Source organism: Nyctibius grandis, chromosome Z (assembly GCF_013368605.1).
Source record: "Nyctibius grandis isolate bNycGra1 chromosome Z, bNycGra1.pri, whole genome shotgun sequence".
NCBI classification, from domain to species: Eukaryota; Metazoa; Chordata; class Aves; order Nyctibiiformes; family Nyctibiidae; genus Nyctibius; species Nyctibius grandis.
Genome location: NC_090695.1, coordinates 53,133,381 through 53,150,462, shown reverse-complemented (window position 1 = coordinate 53,150,462; position 17,082 = coordinate 53,133,381). Strand labels below are relative to the sequence as shown.

Sequence of the window (17,082 nt, the reverse complement as noted above, 5' to 3'; positions counted from 1 at the left end):
GTTGCACAGGGTCGTGTCCAGGTGGATTTTGAATATCTCCAGAAAAGGAGACTTTGGGCAACACCAGCTTTTTTCTTCTAGCTGCCATGTCTGTGTCTGCTGTGGTTTACCATAATGCAAAATTCTCTCTGGTAACTTTTAAGTCAGTCAGCTTTGGTCTGTTGGTTCTGGTGATAAGAGCAGAAAGCTCAGAGTGGGCTGCATCAGTGAAGAGGACAAAGGACTGTGGTTAGACTGCTAAAGGCATCTTAGCTTGTATAGTATGTAGTAAGTATATTGATACATAATCTCAGTAAACCACAGCAGGATCTGAAGGAGAAAAAAGGCAAAGTCAGGTCTAGTATTATGTTGTGTACAGTATAATTGGTTAATACAGACCTACCATCTTTATTTATTGTTATTTACACTCCTGTAGCACTTCAGGACTTTAACCCTTGATCCTCTTGATACCAGTGCTGTATAAAGACAGTAGAAATATATAGTCCAAATTCCTCAACAGTTTACCATCTCCATATAGCAAAGAGAGTGGGAAACAACAAGGCATTATGTAGGATCAAGACAAGTGATCTTGGCACACCAGAATCTTAAATACTTTCACTGGTTTTGCTAGGCTTCATAGTAAGTAATATCCTAAAAAAGAAGGGGAGGAATTTGAAAGAAAACTACATATGAGAGTTGTACGTGTTTCCAGGGAGCTTTTCCTAATCAAGACATAATGCAAAGGATTTTATCTGAAAGGGCTTATTAGAGCTCAGATTCATTGCTTCCATACTGATGAGATGGAAGAGCCTGGAGTCATAAAACATTGCAACTGAGGGCAAATGTTCTGTCTGGGTGGGGAGAAATTTAATGAAATATAACAAGGGCAAGTGTAGAGTCCTGCATCTGGGCAAGAACAACCCCACATATGAGTACAAGTTGGGGACAGACCTGTTGGAGAGCAGCGTAGGGGAAAGGGACCTGGGGGTCCTAGTGGACAGCAGGATGACCATGAGCCAGCAATGTGCCCTTGTGGCCAAGAAGACCAATGGCATCCTGGGGTGTATTAGAAGGGGTGTGGTTAGCAGGTCAAGAGAGGTTCTCCTCCCCCTCTACTCTGCCCTGCTGAGGCCACATCTGGAATATTGTGTCCAGTTCTGGGCCCCTCAGTTCAAGAAGGACAGGGAACTGCTAGAGAGAGTCCAGCGCAGAGCCACGAAGATGATTAAGGGAGTGGAACATCTCGCTTATGAGGAGAGGCTGAGGGAGCTGGGTCTCTAGCTTAGAGGAGACTGAGGGGTGACCTCATTAATGTTTATAAATATGTAAAGGGCAAGTGTCATGAGGATGGAGCCAGGCTGTTCTCAGTGACATCCATTGACAGGACAAGGGGCAATGGGTGCAAGCTGGAACACAGGAGGTTCCACATAAATATGAGGAAAAACGTCTTTACGGTGAGGGTAACCGAACACTGGAACAGGCTGCCCAGAGAGGTTGTGGAGTCTCCTTCTCTGGAGACATTCAAAACCCGCCTGGACGCGTTCCTGTGTGATACGATCTAGGTAACCCTGCTTCGGCAGGGGGATTGGACTAGATGATCTTTTGAGGTCCCTTCCAATCCCTAACATTCTGTCTGTGATGCCATAGAGAAGGGAATAGATGGACACAGAGCAGAGTAACATAGTAAAAATGACAGGCAAAGAAAATAACCATTACAGCAATCTCTGATATGGCTAAGAAAGAGATAATTTGCTTTGTTAAAGCAGATGGAAGGAAGCTTGCAATTATTGAGAGCTAAGTGCCAAGAGGAGAGACTGTGTGGACAGACAGGGAAAGTTGCAGTTTATGACGCCTAAGATCACACTGAAAGGTAATACCAAGTAATAGTTATTTTCTTCTGAAGGGTGTGTTTAAGCATTTTCTTCAGATGCTAAATTTAAAGTATAGCTTAAAATACAATGAATTTCACCCCTTTCTTCTCTTGCTGTTTTCAAACAGCGTGAGCTTGATGTCAAAAAGCCAATACCTGTAGACATTTTGTTTTTTCCCTCAACTTAGTCCATTCCTCCATTCATTTTTCTAAGGAGCATCAGGCATCATTTAGGCTGTGTAACTGAGAAAATAATTAGCCTACTAGTGTTTAACAAGTACCTAAGTGTATATGTGAATCAAATGTGCACATACACTTATTTCTATCAGGGCAACTTACTTTGGATTCTAGACATCAAAGAGGGTACCAAAGAAGGGCTTTAATGGACTATCTTTTACCTGCATGAGCATTTGAACTTAAGGGATTGTTCTTTGCCCTGAACAGGAGCAGCATGTTTAGAATTAAAAAGATGAAGAATGTCCTGAAGTTGTTTGCAGTTACATCAAAATGTTTTCATATAGGAGAGCAGGTAAAGAGATGGACAGTCAAGGCGAGTTCTGTCCAGTGTAAATGGCTGTAAACCTTATGCTTCAAGATTGTACTGCTTACAAATGCAAGTTTTACACCACCATCAGAGATCTGACACCACTGTGCAGTCCAATGTTTGTTGCTTTACCCAACTGAAAGACTGAGGACATGTCATGTTTGTTTTCAGACTTGCTGCTTTTACCAAAGACTAACATGCACCATTTCATATCAAGCAAGAAATACTGTGCATTCAGGATGAGATTCATGTGCTTCATCTTCAGATCCTTGCAAATAGAAAATAAGCATTGCTCAGCTCATCAGCAGATTCCTGGTCTTGCCATTTTAGAGAAGCACATTTTAAAATCTGTGATCTGTAAGGGCTTCTCCCGGTTTAGCAGATAAGTTTGTTCAGCCTGTACATGCTTTCTGGGAAACAGAAAAATTCAGGTAGATCAGCTTTTAAAACTGGTGGTTGTTGGCAAACCCTTGATCATAGAGTACTTGAAAGAAATCAAATTAATGGATTTTTAATTCTGTTATTACCTGTTTCCATTACATGGAGCAAATGAGCAATACAGTCAAACTTTAACTTTGGCTTACCCAAGTTGCTTACACTGTATGTGCTGTAATAATTTGTGTCCAGGTTGTTTAAAAGCTATGTCTAAATTGTCAACACAGCTTATAACTGTTTAATGCTTCATTTCATGTGAACGCATACAAAACTTTTCTGCATAGAAAAAGAATTCTGCAATCTTGAGAAACTGAAAGCTGCATTGTCTGTTTTTCTAATTTGCCTGAAATCACTGAAAATTTGAATAGTCAGCATGAATTAATTAGAGGTTTTGGCCATTTTTTCCTTTTCTTGTGAAAAAGTCTTAAGTCAGACCTTTTAGTTCTGATGTACATAGTTATGAACATTTACTAACTAGCACAAACTGATGCTTTTTAATTCTTTGAAATATGACACTTGCTTTTTCATCTTTTAGTTTAGCCACACCTTGAATGGACTGTTCAATGTGGTAGAAGTTGGTGGCTTTCAGATATATATCTCTCTAGCTAAAGCTGCAGTGGACTGATGAGGGAACAGTATGATTATTCATTCTTTGATTCTCTTTTTCCTCAAATTTTGACATACTGGAAGTCCTAAGTGCCCTTAAAGGCAGGCTGCTTACCAAGCCCAAATACACTACAGTAACTCTGTAATGCAAGAGGCAGACAGGGGGCTGACTGAGGAGTGCAAATTCCAAACAGAATTAATTATTGCCTTGATACTTGAAAATATATACATTCCTGCCTTTTTCATTTCCTTTGTATGTTATATAATTCCCCTGAAAGTTAAGCAAGAGCTTGAAGCAGTGATATGGTTTATTATTTACTTCAAAACAGGGTAAAAAGAATGATGTTGAAAATTATAAAATGCATTAATCAAATATAAGACTTTTTGGGATTTTATTCTCAAAAGAGCTCTTTTTGCAGTTGAAAAAATTGTCTAAGTAATTTTAATACAAAAGTAGCTGCTGCATTATGTAGTATTGATATAAGAAAAAAGCATGTGAGCATATGAGCATGAATTCATGTTCCTGATTTTCCTGTGAATTGGGATATTCAAAAACATGGTTAGCATGATGCTTATGACGCTACTATTTTAAAGTAACTGTATTGGCTCTATTTCATTTCTGCAATTTGGAATAATTCTCACTTTATTGGTATTTTTAAGGATGCTGAGCCATATAATTTTCAGGGGAGCCATATAATAGTGCAGAGCACTGTAACATAAAATATTAATTAGCATCATGCCTTTAAGTGGAATTTCAATCTTATTTCTGTAAGCTGTTAGTTGTTTAAAGAATGAGCATAATTTGTGTTCCTTCAAAGTACTGTAAAACATAAACGTGCAGATACTATAATACTTCCTTCTTTTGCAGAAAAGAGCTCATTTTGATATCCTGAGATCCCATCATATCCCACAAAGCCTGAAGGGGTAACCTGAATCTAGAACACTTTGCCATTGCAGTAAGCCATTCTGGAGATAAGGAAGATAGCAGCGCACATACTCCATAGAGGTGGTTGTCATAGCTTGCCCGTGACAATGTTCTGCTGCTGCAGGCAATGTCTTTCACGTGAGATATAAAGCTACTGGTTTTAACAGCGTTTGGCCCTTACAACGGCTGTGCCACTCTGAAAAGTCATGAGAGTTAATTGCAAAGGCTGGAATAATTTAAACTCAAACCAAATTCCTTTTGTCTGTCAGCATTCTTCTAGTCTTTTTTTGGGGGGGGGGCGCTGGGAGAGGGGATCTAGTATTTCTTTCCCCCGTAACTTGGCATAAACAGCTGTTTTGTGCCACTTTGCCAGTGGTGTCTGTATTAATAATCTCATTCTGTTTTAGCATTCTTGCTGTAATCAGGCTCAAGTTATGTCATTAAATCAACATCTGGCCTCGGTTATCCTGACATCCTGGACCAAAAGATGTCTGCTTTTCTCTTTATGTTCTTGCCAGTGTATGGGGTAATTTATTTATTTATTTGCCCACAGAGAAGTCTTCTGCATATTAGAAGTTCCCTCCTGCTGTCCTTCACAGGAAGGAGACCAGAGGAGAGCTGTCTGTTTTTTGGGGAATATGGCATATGGCAGAGCATCTACTGCCTAGTCCTCTTCTCAGAAGGCTTGATGCATGTCTGAAGTGCTCAGCCTTGAGCTGCATTGGCTGTCTTCTTCCTTTTTAACTCTTAGTGGGATCTGGAGAAGCAAAAGAACTTAGAGCCCCATTTTGTCTCATCTCGTGGAGAGCAAGACTTCGTGTAAATTTTCACGGACTTCTATGGACATACGGCTGGAGAACAGAGAGGGAACAGCAAAGCTAGGAAGCTTAGTATCAAGGACAGGAGAGAAGCAGGAAATGCAGCAAAATTACAAGGGACTCATTCAAGGGAATATTGAGAGCTGTTGGGGATAGCAGCTTTGATAGGTGAGAACTAATTGCAGATAATTAGGTGTTTCTGAGGGAGCAGATGGATTTCTTGGAACAATTTAGCGGGGCAATGAAGAATTAATTAATTGGAGACTTTCACAGAATTCATTGGATGCCTTACTAAGTAAGCAGAGAGAGCAGATTCATTTTTTTGAGGACACTGAGTGAATAAGGGTTTCCAATGAGTTAATTTATTTTACAATCTCTATGTGTTTATTAACGGAATTTGTGTTTTGGAAGCTAGATTCAGAGATGTCACGGTTTAAAGCTGGGCTGGCTATTAAACCTGCGGCAGATGCCCTCTGTTATCCGCCCACCTCCCCCCAGAGGGAAAGGGAAAGGGAAAAGGGAGAGAGACTTACGGGTTGGAAAATTAAAACAGTTTTAATAAACTATAATAATGAAAAAAAAGTATAATAACAATAATAGAAATAATCAAATATATACAAATATATATATAAAACCAAGATTGAGCTCCCCTGAAGTCAGCCACGTCACCACCGGCACTGCAGGGCAGGCTCCGGGAAGGCCCAGGCTGGGCCCAGCGATGGTCGAGAGCTGGATTCAGGGATGCACGGATCGGGATTGGGGGCAGCAGGAAAACAGACGGAGTCCTCCCTGGACACCGGCCATAGCAGAAAAAGAGCGAGACCCTCGTGATCCCCCCGCTTTATACTGAGAATGACGTGTATGGGATGGAATACCATACCCTCGTTGGTCAATTTTGGGTCACCTGCCCTGTCCGCTTCCCCCTGCAGCTGCGACCCCCCTTCGGCTCTTCACTCGTAAGCAGTGAGGAATTCAGCAGTGACCTTGGTTTCTTTCAAGAATAAGTACAGCAAGAGCCTTTCTGCACAACATCCCTACCGGTGCCTCAGTGATAACTACAAACTTCGAGCGTTATCAGTCCTAGAAGCAGACACTGTCTGCAAAAACATGCAGTTAGTTTCAGAAAGTGCAGTTACTTAGAGGAGACTTAGCTGAAAGTAAAAATCACTGAAAGGAAAATCGGCCTGGTTTAGGCCAAACCAGGACAAGAGATTTCTTCTGGATTTTCTGGAGAGAGTAAGGCAGTTATAGAGGTAGGAAATCGAGAGAGAGTAAATTCATGGCAGAAAGAGTGGAAAAAAGCTCTGCAAATGAAAATGTGGTAAGCTTCAATGTGGAACAAGAGATTCCTTTCCACTGGAGAGTAACTGACTCAGGTGCAATAACAACTACATTGGGGTGGACCTGCAATTTAAACACAGCCTCGTATATTTAATGTGATTTTTGTACTTTTAAAAAGAACCTGTAAAGATTGGGTTTTTTTTTGTAAAAAAAGACTAAGGCAGCAGAATTTATTAATAGCATAAAGTAAATGATACCTCTAGATATTTATAATAGATGCTGCTTCTCATGACCTGGCACATTTTAGCCTCCTTTCCTTTCTTCTCCTCCAAAAAAACCATTTAAATTTATGATGCTGATAAAGGCACTGGCATTTCAAAGGGATAGGCACCTACTGGCTTTGGCCTGTTGTGGATATGCATGTCCCTGTATATACATGCGTATGCATACATGTACACAGCACAAATTAGAAAATTGATATTTTCTCCATCCAAGTTTTGAAGAAATATTCTTGTGTATATGTGCTATTTTAAATGGTAATAAGATAAGCAGAAATACTATAGGAAAAGATTGTTGAAGGACTCAGAGAACAACAGGGAAGTATACTAAAGTGATTAAATACTAAATTTATTATTATTTTTAGGCCCTACAGAAAATCCTAAGAAACTTCTCTGTTTTTTTTTTTTGTATACTAAATACTAATCTAATCTTATTTCCTCTTTAGCAATTGCTGTAACCTTGAGACAATTGTTAAGGGCAGGGTATTCTGCATTAATGTAGTAATATTCTAGGTTTCAAAAGTTGTTTTGATCACGCCCTTTGTTTATGCGCTAGAAGTGGGATGTGTTCAAATTTTCAACCAGGAAAAAAAGCTGAACTTTTACATGATGCTGCTCACTAATTATTTTGATGCCTTGACAGTTTATCGGCCTGTAATTACTGACTTTTCCTATTACTCTGGACTGAAATAGCTGTAGTGTGTTTGCGATATTTACCAGGGATGAATCACCTGATGCCTGACATACTTTTACAGCAAAGGAGGAACTTCCACTGGAAACACTGCAAAATGCAGCAGTAACATCTTGGGGGTTTGTTTTATTGTTTTCAGGGCGCTGGGTGCACTGCACTGGTGGTAGCTGTGGTGGCAAGGAAGTTAGAACTTACCAAAGCTGAAAAACATGTGCATAATTTCATGATGGACACCCAGCTAACTAAACGAGTAAGTCATACTTTATATTCACAACTGAAAAGGAAATGTGTATTAATTTATTTCTGCATTTGTTTTAAATACTTTCCTGCCTTTCTCCTATTGAACTTTTTCACAGGCGTGATTTTGAAAGGAGAAGGAATCGAATGCCTTGAGCTTTTCTTTGAATTGAGGGCAACTGTGAGCTCTCAGCAGATTTAGAGGATTTGAGTATTATTCTATAGAGTGTCCTTGCAGCTGGAAGATAATTGTTATAACCAACAGTTAAATGCTGTGAAACTAAAGACTATTATATTAAACTAAAAAACTTTCATGCAGCATATGGGAAGAATATATAAATTTTTTGTAGCCAAAATAGGTGAGATGACTGACAGAAACAAGAATTTCAAGCTATGAAGGACGTTCTTAACAAAGACATATAGTTTGTGAGTGAGACAGTCTTTGTGATTGCTTTGTGTACTCTGCAGGGTTCACTTAGTGACACACAGTACTGCAGTGCTTTGAAAGATGGTTGTAGATAACTATTTTTAGAAGAGTGTATTTAAAAAAAACCTCTAGAAATCATTAGAACTCATTAAAAATATTTTTAAATTTTCCTTATGAAATATAATTTAAACTACAGTAACATCTTGGAAAATGAAAGAATGCAGCAAACAAGGCAATAGAAACCCTTTATTGAAATAAAACAGGTCAGTGTTGAGGGAACAAGAAAATGAGTAGGAGCTACAGAGTCCTCTCAACTTGTTTAATGACTGTTATTGAGAAGAGCCAATACAGAGAGGAAGGTGTTCATTTGTGCCCTTTAAAGTTTATTTTATTCAGCTATCCTTCACGTAAGTCTAAATATCAGTCTAATAGTGTGTCCAAGTTGGTAGCTTCAAACTCATGGAACTCAGAGCACATGAAAAGCAAACCAAGCAAACAAATCTGAGATGCACATCAGGTCAGAAATTGGTTATGCAAATGATAGAGAGGTTTCCTCACAGCCTGGAGATAGCTGTACCTTGTGGGAATGAGAGGACTAGATAGAGAGTGTGAAGAGGTGTCTAAAATGTGATTGTGCTTCCACTGAAGTTAGAACCAAGGTTCTTCAACAGTTCTATAGGTACAAGGTGGTGACCTCTTGCTAGGAAGAGCTACTGCTCCTGCAATGCCTTTACCGAGACATTGACTTAGCTCTGACGCTGTAGTGACTGGCATGATATAAAGTTGGAGGGAGAGAAAATAGAGATGAATAATAAGGACAGTTTTCCTTTGCAAGTAATCTAGTCATTCTGTCATTGATCGACATTGCATTGGAATTCTTTGTTGTTTTAAAACATTCTTGAAAATTTTGGAGGGCCTAAGAAGGAACTGTAGGTACTCTTACCTTTAACATTTTTTGGAAAGCCTAATTTAAAAAAAAAAATTCAAAGCACTTATGAAATAGAACACTGGCCACATTAATTGACAATATATTTTTTCATCTCCTTGGAGAATGGTAAAAAAGAAACAAGAATAAAAATGTAAAGAAAAAAAGAAACAAAGTGTGTTCAACAGCTCTGGAAATTTAAAAGACTCTTAAATTGCTAAAAGAATTGAAAAGAACCATAGAACAAGAAAGAGAGAAATTTTATTATCCTATTAAATACATTTAGTTAATTATCATACAGATAATGCATTGGAATTCCCTCACTGTATTTATATTGCATAAACACCAAACAGTGCTAACTCTTTAAAGAGGAACAAATTATTCCCCGATGCAAAGAGAGCTGGTCCCAGCTCTGTCTTGTCACATTTATAAGTAACACGGAAATTGCTCAGCAGTCCCCTTGGTCCAGTTATTCCTTTCTGCCCTCAGTGCTCCAGCTTCTTGATGCACCCGCTTCCCACAGTTAGGCAGGATCTTAAGTGCTTTAGAAAGAGTTTATACCAGAAAAGAGAAGACATGACGTAATACCACTTTTGTCAGCCTGGTCTTTTTCTTTTATTAAACAGGTGAAAAATGCAGCGGCCAATGTACTCAGGGAAACATGGTTAATTTATAAAAACACAAAGCTGGTTAAAAAGATAGACCATGCGAAAGTAAGGAAACATCAACGCAAATTCTTGCAAGCTATTCATCAGTAAGTACTATTTTGCTTTGGTTTTACTCTCCAGGTGTTTTCTCTCTTAGTTTCTTTCTCTTTCATAGTCACTTTTGGTCCCCATGTCCTGTCCTGCCCCCTTCCTTCTTTCCCCCTCCACCCCCCCGCCTCTTTCTCTGCCTTCATAGAACGTGGCTCTTGGGGTTGATTCTTCTCTAAGAGTAAGACAAAGATAAGGTTTCACTGTATACTTGTTTAGAAAAAAAAAATTTGCCGGCTGGGTATGTCCAATATGGGGGAAATCCAACTTGTTTATATTTTTTTATAAGTTTCCCATGCTTCTTGAGTTATATAAGACTTTTTTTGTCTTTTGCCACTGAGACTATCGTTAGTTGTTATGTGTTTGCTTACAGGTAGTAAGATACAAGCTACAACAGACAGAAGAAAATGGGAAAAGTTTCATTTGTAGTAGATGTTTTAATAATTTAAGATCAGAATGATGTGATAGAAGAGAGCCTATGAGTATGTATGTAGTGTTTAATGAAAAGAATATGCATCAAGCGTTATTGTAAAGCCCAACAGCAATTAGTTGCCTCTCTCCACCATCTATTCTCAGTGCATAAAATCAAATCTTGGTATGTCAGCTATGACCCCTGACATCCGTTCTAGAAAATGGGAGCATACGCCAACAGTTGTGTGACCTTTAAGCACCTCTGGCATGATTCAGATGAGTTCTGCCCCTATACTGAAATATTAAGGAGTTGACAAGCCTGAGAACTGTAACCAGTAGTAGGATTAAGCTGAATTATGGTATTGCCAGACTATAAGTACTTATCTAAAATTCATAACCATATTTGTCATAAAGCACATGAAAACCAGCAGAACTGCACAATGGTTCAGTTACTCTTCCTTGGACTACATGGGAGAAAAAAAGAGACTTTTGTTTCTGTTTCATAGCAATGTTTTAAAGCAATGGGTAGCTAATCTTAAGTATTCTAGAAGCCTTGTTTACTATATTATATTTAGCAAACTTGCAGGATTAATTGTTATTGTGCTATTGCAGAAATATTTGAAGGAATAAAAAGATGACAAAAGTTGAAGCATTTTTACGTGCATATAAAAAGTATATTTTCCCAGTTTGGTCATCCTGCTTAGCTTAAAGGACGGGGAGGCGGAGAGGAGTGGCAGGGCTTCTGGGATAGAGTATGGCATATCCTGTGCATCCTTTGCTGGACTTGAATCCTAGATTGCAAAGGTTATTCCTTAACATTTTAACTTTGGTATTTATCCTCTGTGTGTGTGTGTGTGTGTTTGTCTGTGTGTGTGTCTGTGTGTGTGTGCACACACATGTTCAGAGAAGACTCTAAAAAGCACAGCAGGCTCGATCTGCCACTTTATTTATCATTCAAGCCCAGAAGAGCTTCACAGGATGAAAAGTGTTGTCCTGCACCTGCCTTAAAAGTTCATTAATCAGGTGGGGTGAAGAAGGTGGCAGCAGTATTTTTTTCCTAGCTGTGCCAGCCAGACTTTGAGTAGTTATGTTAATAATGCATCTCCCTCTGTCCTTTAGCGCTTTGCATCCCATTCCCAAAACTTTTGTATTTAAGCAAAAAAGAAAACAGATAATTTTCTCAATATTCTGAAGAACGTGCCATGGATGAAAACATTGCTCTAGCAGTTTGCTTTCTTCCAACTGTAGCAGAGTAGATGGGTGTGAATTATTTTTTCTGCTTTTGCATCTTTGAACTTTTCTCAAGTGACTCATGGTCATATATGGCTCTTTTGCATCTTTCTGGATTCTTAGGCTTTTATTGGTCCTCCTCCATTTCCAACCATTTCACTGGAGACAGAAATAAAAGGAGTGAAGTTTCAGGGCCGGTTTTATATAAGTAACCAGAGCAGATCATGATAACAGTCTCAAAATCATGGGCACAGCTCTAAAACTGCCTTCAGCTGATCTGGGTCTTTTTTGATTCTCATGCACACTAAATAAGATGAAGGTGAAATCATGGCTCTAAATGATACTATTCAAAGGCATTTTATGTATTGTATGAATAAGAAAATCTACAGATGATAGTTAATGGGGAGGTTTGAAGCTATTGTAAGTTCCTTCATCATGAATGCAAGTGATTTTAGACTCCACCTCGGTCAGTTAGATTGAAAGAATTAGCAACTCCCTAGGACTTCTCACCTGCTGAATCGAGCCCACTGTGCTCCTTTGGTTGTTTTAGTATATTTTACAGTTTGTTTTCTTTTGTTTTGTCTTTTTATTTCAACAAAATGAAAATAGAGCTCGGAAGTAAGTTGTATGAGCTGTTCCTTTCTAAATTTGCAGAATTTACCACTGTCTGCATGCAAAAAATAGAGTCTTTATTTGTGAACTTCAGTGGTCTGATTGCTGCCATGGAAACGCGATCCAGAATCATGATCTTTTGCTGTGATAAGTGAAGTTATAAAATCAAGATCTTTCCTATTTTCTTCTAATGCATTTAAGAACGAAAGTCTGACAGTTTTCTTCAAATCCGGCTGCTGCAGCTAAAGACTTGCCATTACCTCGAGATACATTTTTGTAGTCTGTGACAGATATTGGGTTGGTTGCCATGAAGAACTATCATGTTGGTGTCAGCTGGTACTTATATTGCAACAACAACAATGGATTTCTTGGAATTTTAAAATTAAAATACTAACTGGCAAACAGATGAATCAATGAGTCTTAAGAAAAGCAGAAAACACATATTCTGCAAATCATTTGAGAGATGCTCACCAAAACACTAGGGTCTCCAGTCAAATCATTACATGCTTACCTCTGATTAATTATTCTGTTCTGAGACTGTAATGATATGACTCTGTGCCTTGGAGACTCCTCCATATTTTTTGCTTGAGAATAGCTCTAGCTTATAGACTCTGAAAGCACCATTCCTACAGTCTGCATTTATGTTGTGCTCTGAAGGAAGCCTCCAGGGGAAGAAGAGCATGTGATATTCCAGTAACGAGCCACTGGAATATCAATTTTATGTGAACAATTGATTTCTACTTTAACAGAGTTATTTCCATGTGTTTTAAAAGATATTTCACTCTTCCCAACCTATTTTCTCATGGCGGTTAGCCTATATATGAAAGGAAAAAGGTATGAACAGAAACTTCCTGATTTTGGAATATCTCCAAGACGACTTCTTTAAACTAGCTTTCTAAGTAACACTATCACTGAGAAGCAGCCAGAGCATGCATTAGCAACCCACATGTCACAAAATGCTGCCAAACTTATTTTCATTCAACAGCTAACCAAATGGTTAGCTTGGCTGGCCCTTGACATACTAGTAGACTTCATGGTGTCTTATCACACATTGTTTAGAAATTGATATTTTGTTTTTGAAAAATGCTATTTCCTGCTTAGATCAGCCATCAGAAAAGTCATTGAAAGTCCAAATAATTCTCTTTTGGGAGGTGTTGAACAATGACTCATACTTAAAGGAGAAATTGCTTGTTTGTGAAAATCGCATCTACAAACCACTCCTCTAGTAGTAAATCTGAAAAACATGGACCTTGTTTCAGGGAGCACATCAGAAAGGTCGTGTATATATCTTTCAAAGAATGTGCATAACTAATAATAATGCAGATAGGTAGGCATCAAAGAGAAAAATATACTCTTGCTGCTTCTTTCACAGTTTTTCAATGCTGTGGTTTAAATAGCAATTGAAAAGGAATGTCTAATGTAAGTTTAAAATGTAATCATATTTAGATTCACAAATTATGTAAGAAAATTAAATGTATTGGCAAGTATGTTAGTTATTTAGCTGCTGGTCAGATGGAAGTTCTGTTTAAAGTAATGAGAAACTCACTTATCACTGTATTTCCATCAGGTTCAAACACCTGCTAACCCAATCCATTTCCGACAGAACAGGGCTAATACCTGTATCTAGTCATGTAGGCATGGGAAGATTCTTGATTGCTACAACAGTAATGACAAAAACCAGTTGTTCTATGTTTCTTCCTATATCTACTTGTTACGATACTGAGGCTTTGAGGAATGTTTTGGCTTTCTTTCATGTAGTCTGGATAAACTGTTATCTCCCTTTTTAAATTCAACTTTGACCATGGCAAACGGTATTCTCAAGGACATCACATTTCCTTGCTCTTTCGTTTTTTGCGGTGTTGAAGAAGCATGCTTCTCATTGTAGCAGGCACATGACCAATTCTGACTTTACACAAAGTACTCAAGGCATTGTCCATGCAGTTATTTCCTCTTGTAAGTTTTGTGCATGCTTTTTAGAAATCCTAATATGACCACAGACACAAAAAAATCTGACTTAAAATTCCGCTTTTTAGATTAAGAAGTGTAAAAATGGAACAAAGGAAACTGAATGATCAAGCCAACACTTTGGTGGACCTGGCAAAGGTTAGTAGGCAATTACTGTTGTTTTAACATTCATCTTTTTGAAATGAAGATTTTGTAAGTGCAAATGTTATGCATTATACATGCAGATATTGCTAGCAAGTTTGTTATTTGTAGAAAATGAAAATTTGTGTCTGTTTTGTGGTAATACCTACTCAATGAAACATCTTTTTTATGGCTCTGTCCAAAGTTTGAATGCACTACTTTTTTTTTGTACATTTGAGAAAGATTTCACAATTCAGAGGCTGATTCTGGGAGCTCCTGAAGTGACTGCAGTGATCATGGTAAATGCTGAACTGTGAGTGGGCTGTAGTAGTGTAGTGCTGCGTAGTAAAGAGATTTCCCATCCGGTGATAGTGACTGTGCCATGAGGGACCACAGTACACAGGCTCTCTCCCAGACTGGGATTAGAGGTTCTGGTTTTCTATTCCTATTGTTTTATGCAGCAGTGACTTTGGACAAGTAAATTTAGGTCTGCATTTGTTTAAGTTTTTATAATTAATAATAGCTGCCTACTTTGCCAATAGATCATAAGAATTTATTAATCTTTTTAAACCCATTTGAGGTGAGGTGAAAGAGGCTATTCAGTTCAAACTGCTTTTCTGTTGTTGCCAGGATTTTTCATTAATATAAAATAATAACTAGAGAGTTAGAGGGCTGATAGCATTCCAGGTTTCACATTAGACCTCAGTATTTAATAGTTTGATCTTAATTTGAGGCTACATTAGAGGCATTAATACCCATTTCTTAAGGGTTTCTTGTACACCTCTTAATGTACCTCAAAACCCTCCTCAATTTAGAGTGCATCAAAGCAAAGATTAAACTCTTCAGTGTTGATTCCCCTTTTGCTTTAGAAAACCCCTTGACAACTTCAGTTGCTGAAAATATATTTCAGTCTAATGCTTCTGGCAACTGATAAGGACTTTTCAGGTACTATTTAATGTAGACTAATTTGCTTTCAAGGGTTATGCTTGCATCTTGAAACAGGGGGCAGAGAAATGGGTTATGGACAGTCATCTGATACTGAAGTGCTTTTCACTTCAGGCAGTCAGTCATTCAATTAATTTTAATTCCCTTTGGACGGTTTATAAACTTCAACCAGTTTGTCTGCTGAGTTACATTCAGTTTTGACTCTAGTTTAAGTCTGATCTGAAGTCTCAGTCTATCAGAGGGAGAAGAAATTCAGTCATTATTTTTAACCAATTACAGGTATCTATGAAATAACACATTTCAGATTACATTTTTACTGACTGCTATAGCATTTTAAAGTATACCCTATGTACTTGCTGTTACCAAACACTGTTTTGTAGAGGGCAGATAGATTGAGGAACGCAGAAGTAGAGAAGTATACAACTGAGTTTTTACTCCTTGCCCTACATTTCAAAAACAATCCACCCAACTACTCTTACTACAGCCGGTTCAAGATAACCTAGTCAGTTTAAGGAGGGAGCAAATGAACATCATCTGTGTTCTACTTAGAAGAATGAAGGTATTTAAAACCAGAGGAAATATGGAAGAGTCAAGGATGGAGCATGGCTTTGGAGCTTTCGTTCTCCTGGTGGCTTACAAAACTGACTGTTCACAGAGCTTAGCATGGTGCATTTCTAAGCACCTGCACTTTCAAAAAAAGGTCTGTTTTTTTGTCTAATTCATTTAGACCTTGTCATCTAAAGTGCTACTCAAAATGTATTACATTTCTGCTCAACAAATTTAGTAGAAATTTTATTCTGAAACTACAAGGAAGATTTTTCTAGCTATTTCACAAGACTAGCTATTGTTATAATATTGATATCCTTTTTTTCGTGAAGTGCAAAAGGGTTTACAAACCCTAGTAGAGTTGTGCTGCTTGTTACAATATTTGTAAGATCTCTCTAAACCTTTGTTAACGTCCTTCTACTTTCAGACTCAAAACATCATGTATGACATGATTTCTGACTTAAATGAAAGAAGCGAAGATTTTGAGAAGAGACTTGTTGCTCTGGAAACTAAACTGGAAACTTTAATTGGTAGCATTCAAGCTCTCCCTGGACTGATTAGCCAGACAATCAGCCAGCAACAGAGGGATTTCCTCGAGGCTCAGATACAAAATTATGATAAGCATGTTGCCTATAGTGCTGAACGATCACGATCTTTGTCAAGGAGAAGGAGATCATCCTCCACAGCACCACCAACTTCATCAGAGAGTAGCTAGACGAGAATAAGTTAACCACAAAATAAAGACTTTTTGCCATCATATGGTCAATATTTTAGCTTTTATTGTAAAGCCCTATGGTTCTAACCAGTGTTATCTGGGTTCTGATATCAGAATCCTGGAAACCTGAACACGTTTTAGGCCAAAATGAGTGAAAACTCTTCTTTTTTCCCCCCTCCTCCTCTCAGATGCACAGTGAATGCACCTATTATTGCTATATTAGATCGTTCCTCCTGTAAATTCACTAACTTTTTATTCATGCACTTCAAAAAAACTTTACTACTGCAGTATATAATATAATAAAAAGGTTAATTTCTGCACATAGTTACTTGGTTACTTGGACTTAACAACTAAGAAAAAGTTCACAATCAAATGGCCTAATTACAAACTTTTAAGAAACAAAATTGAAACTTAATCATTATCTCTCAATATAAAAACTAATTATCTAAACTTTGCTTGCAGTGGAGGGGGAAAAAAAAATCAATTTTCATCTAACAGTGTGCTGTATATGTATAGTCATTTTAAAAGGTCACTGACAGGTTTGATTTCTGAAGTGATTAATTAAAAATGTAGTTTATCCTAGAAAATAAGTTATGAAGTACGCTATGGGTTTCTAAAATCTTCTTAGGGCTTTTGTTTAACTTGCATTTGTACACACACACATAGATAATATATATACATATATACTTATGTATATAAAATTATTTATGCAACGCCCATGGCAAAGATCTTTTAAACTGACTATTTGTAAAGCTACTGGCATGCAA

General features: G+C 37.9%; 1 protein-coding gene across 2 annotated transcripts in view; it reads left to right on the top strand.

Annotated features, from left to right (window-relative positions):
• KCNN2 (potassium calcium-activated channel subfamily N member 2) overlaps positions 1-16,806 on the top strand; it is a 74,522-nt gene extending 57,716 nt beyond the window's left edge. For both annotated transcript variants that reach the window (XM_068423092.1, XM_068423093.1), the window contains 4 exons: positions 7,567-7,677; positions 9,643-9,770; positions 14,058-14,127; positions 16,028-16,806. In XM_068423092.1, coding sequence (XP_068279193.1) covers positions 7,567-7,677; positions 9,643-9,770; positions 14,058-14,127; positions 16,028-16,315 — 597 coding nt within the window. In that variant the 3' untranslated portion in view covers positions 16,316-16,806. The remainder of the gene's footprint in view (positions 1-7,566; positions 7,678-9,642; positions 9,771-14,057; positions 14,128-16,027) is intronic.
• The last annotated feature ends 276 nt before the right edge of the window (positions 16,807-17,082 follow it).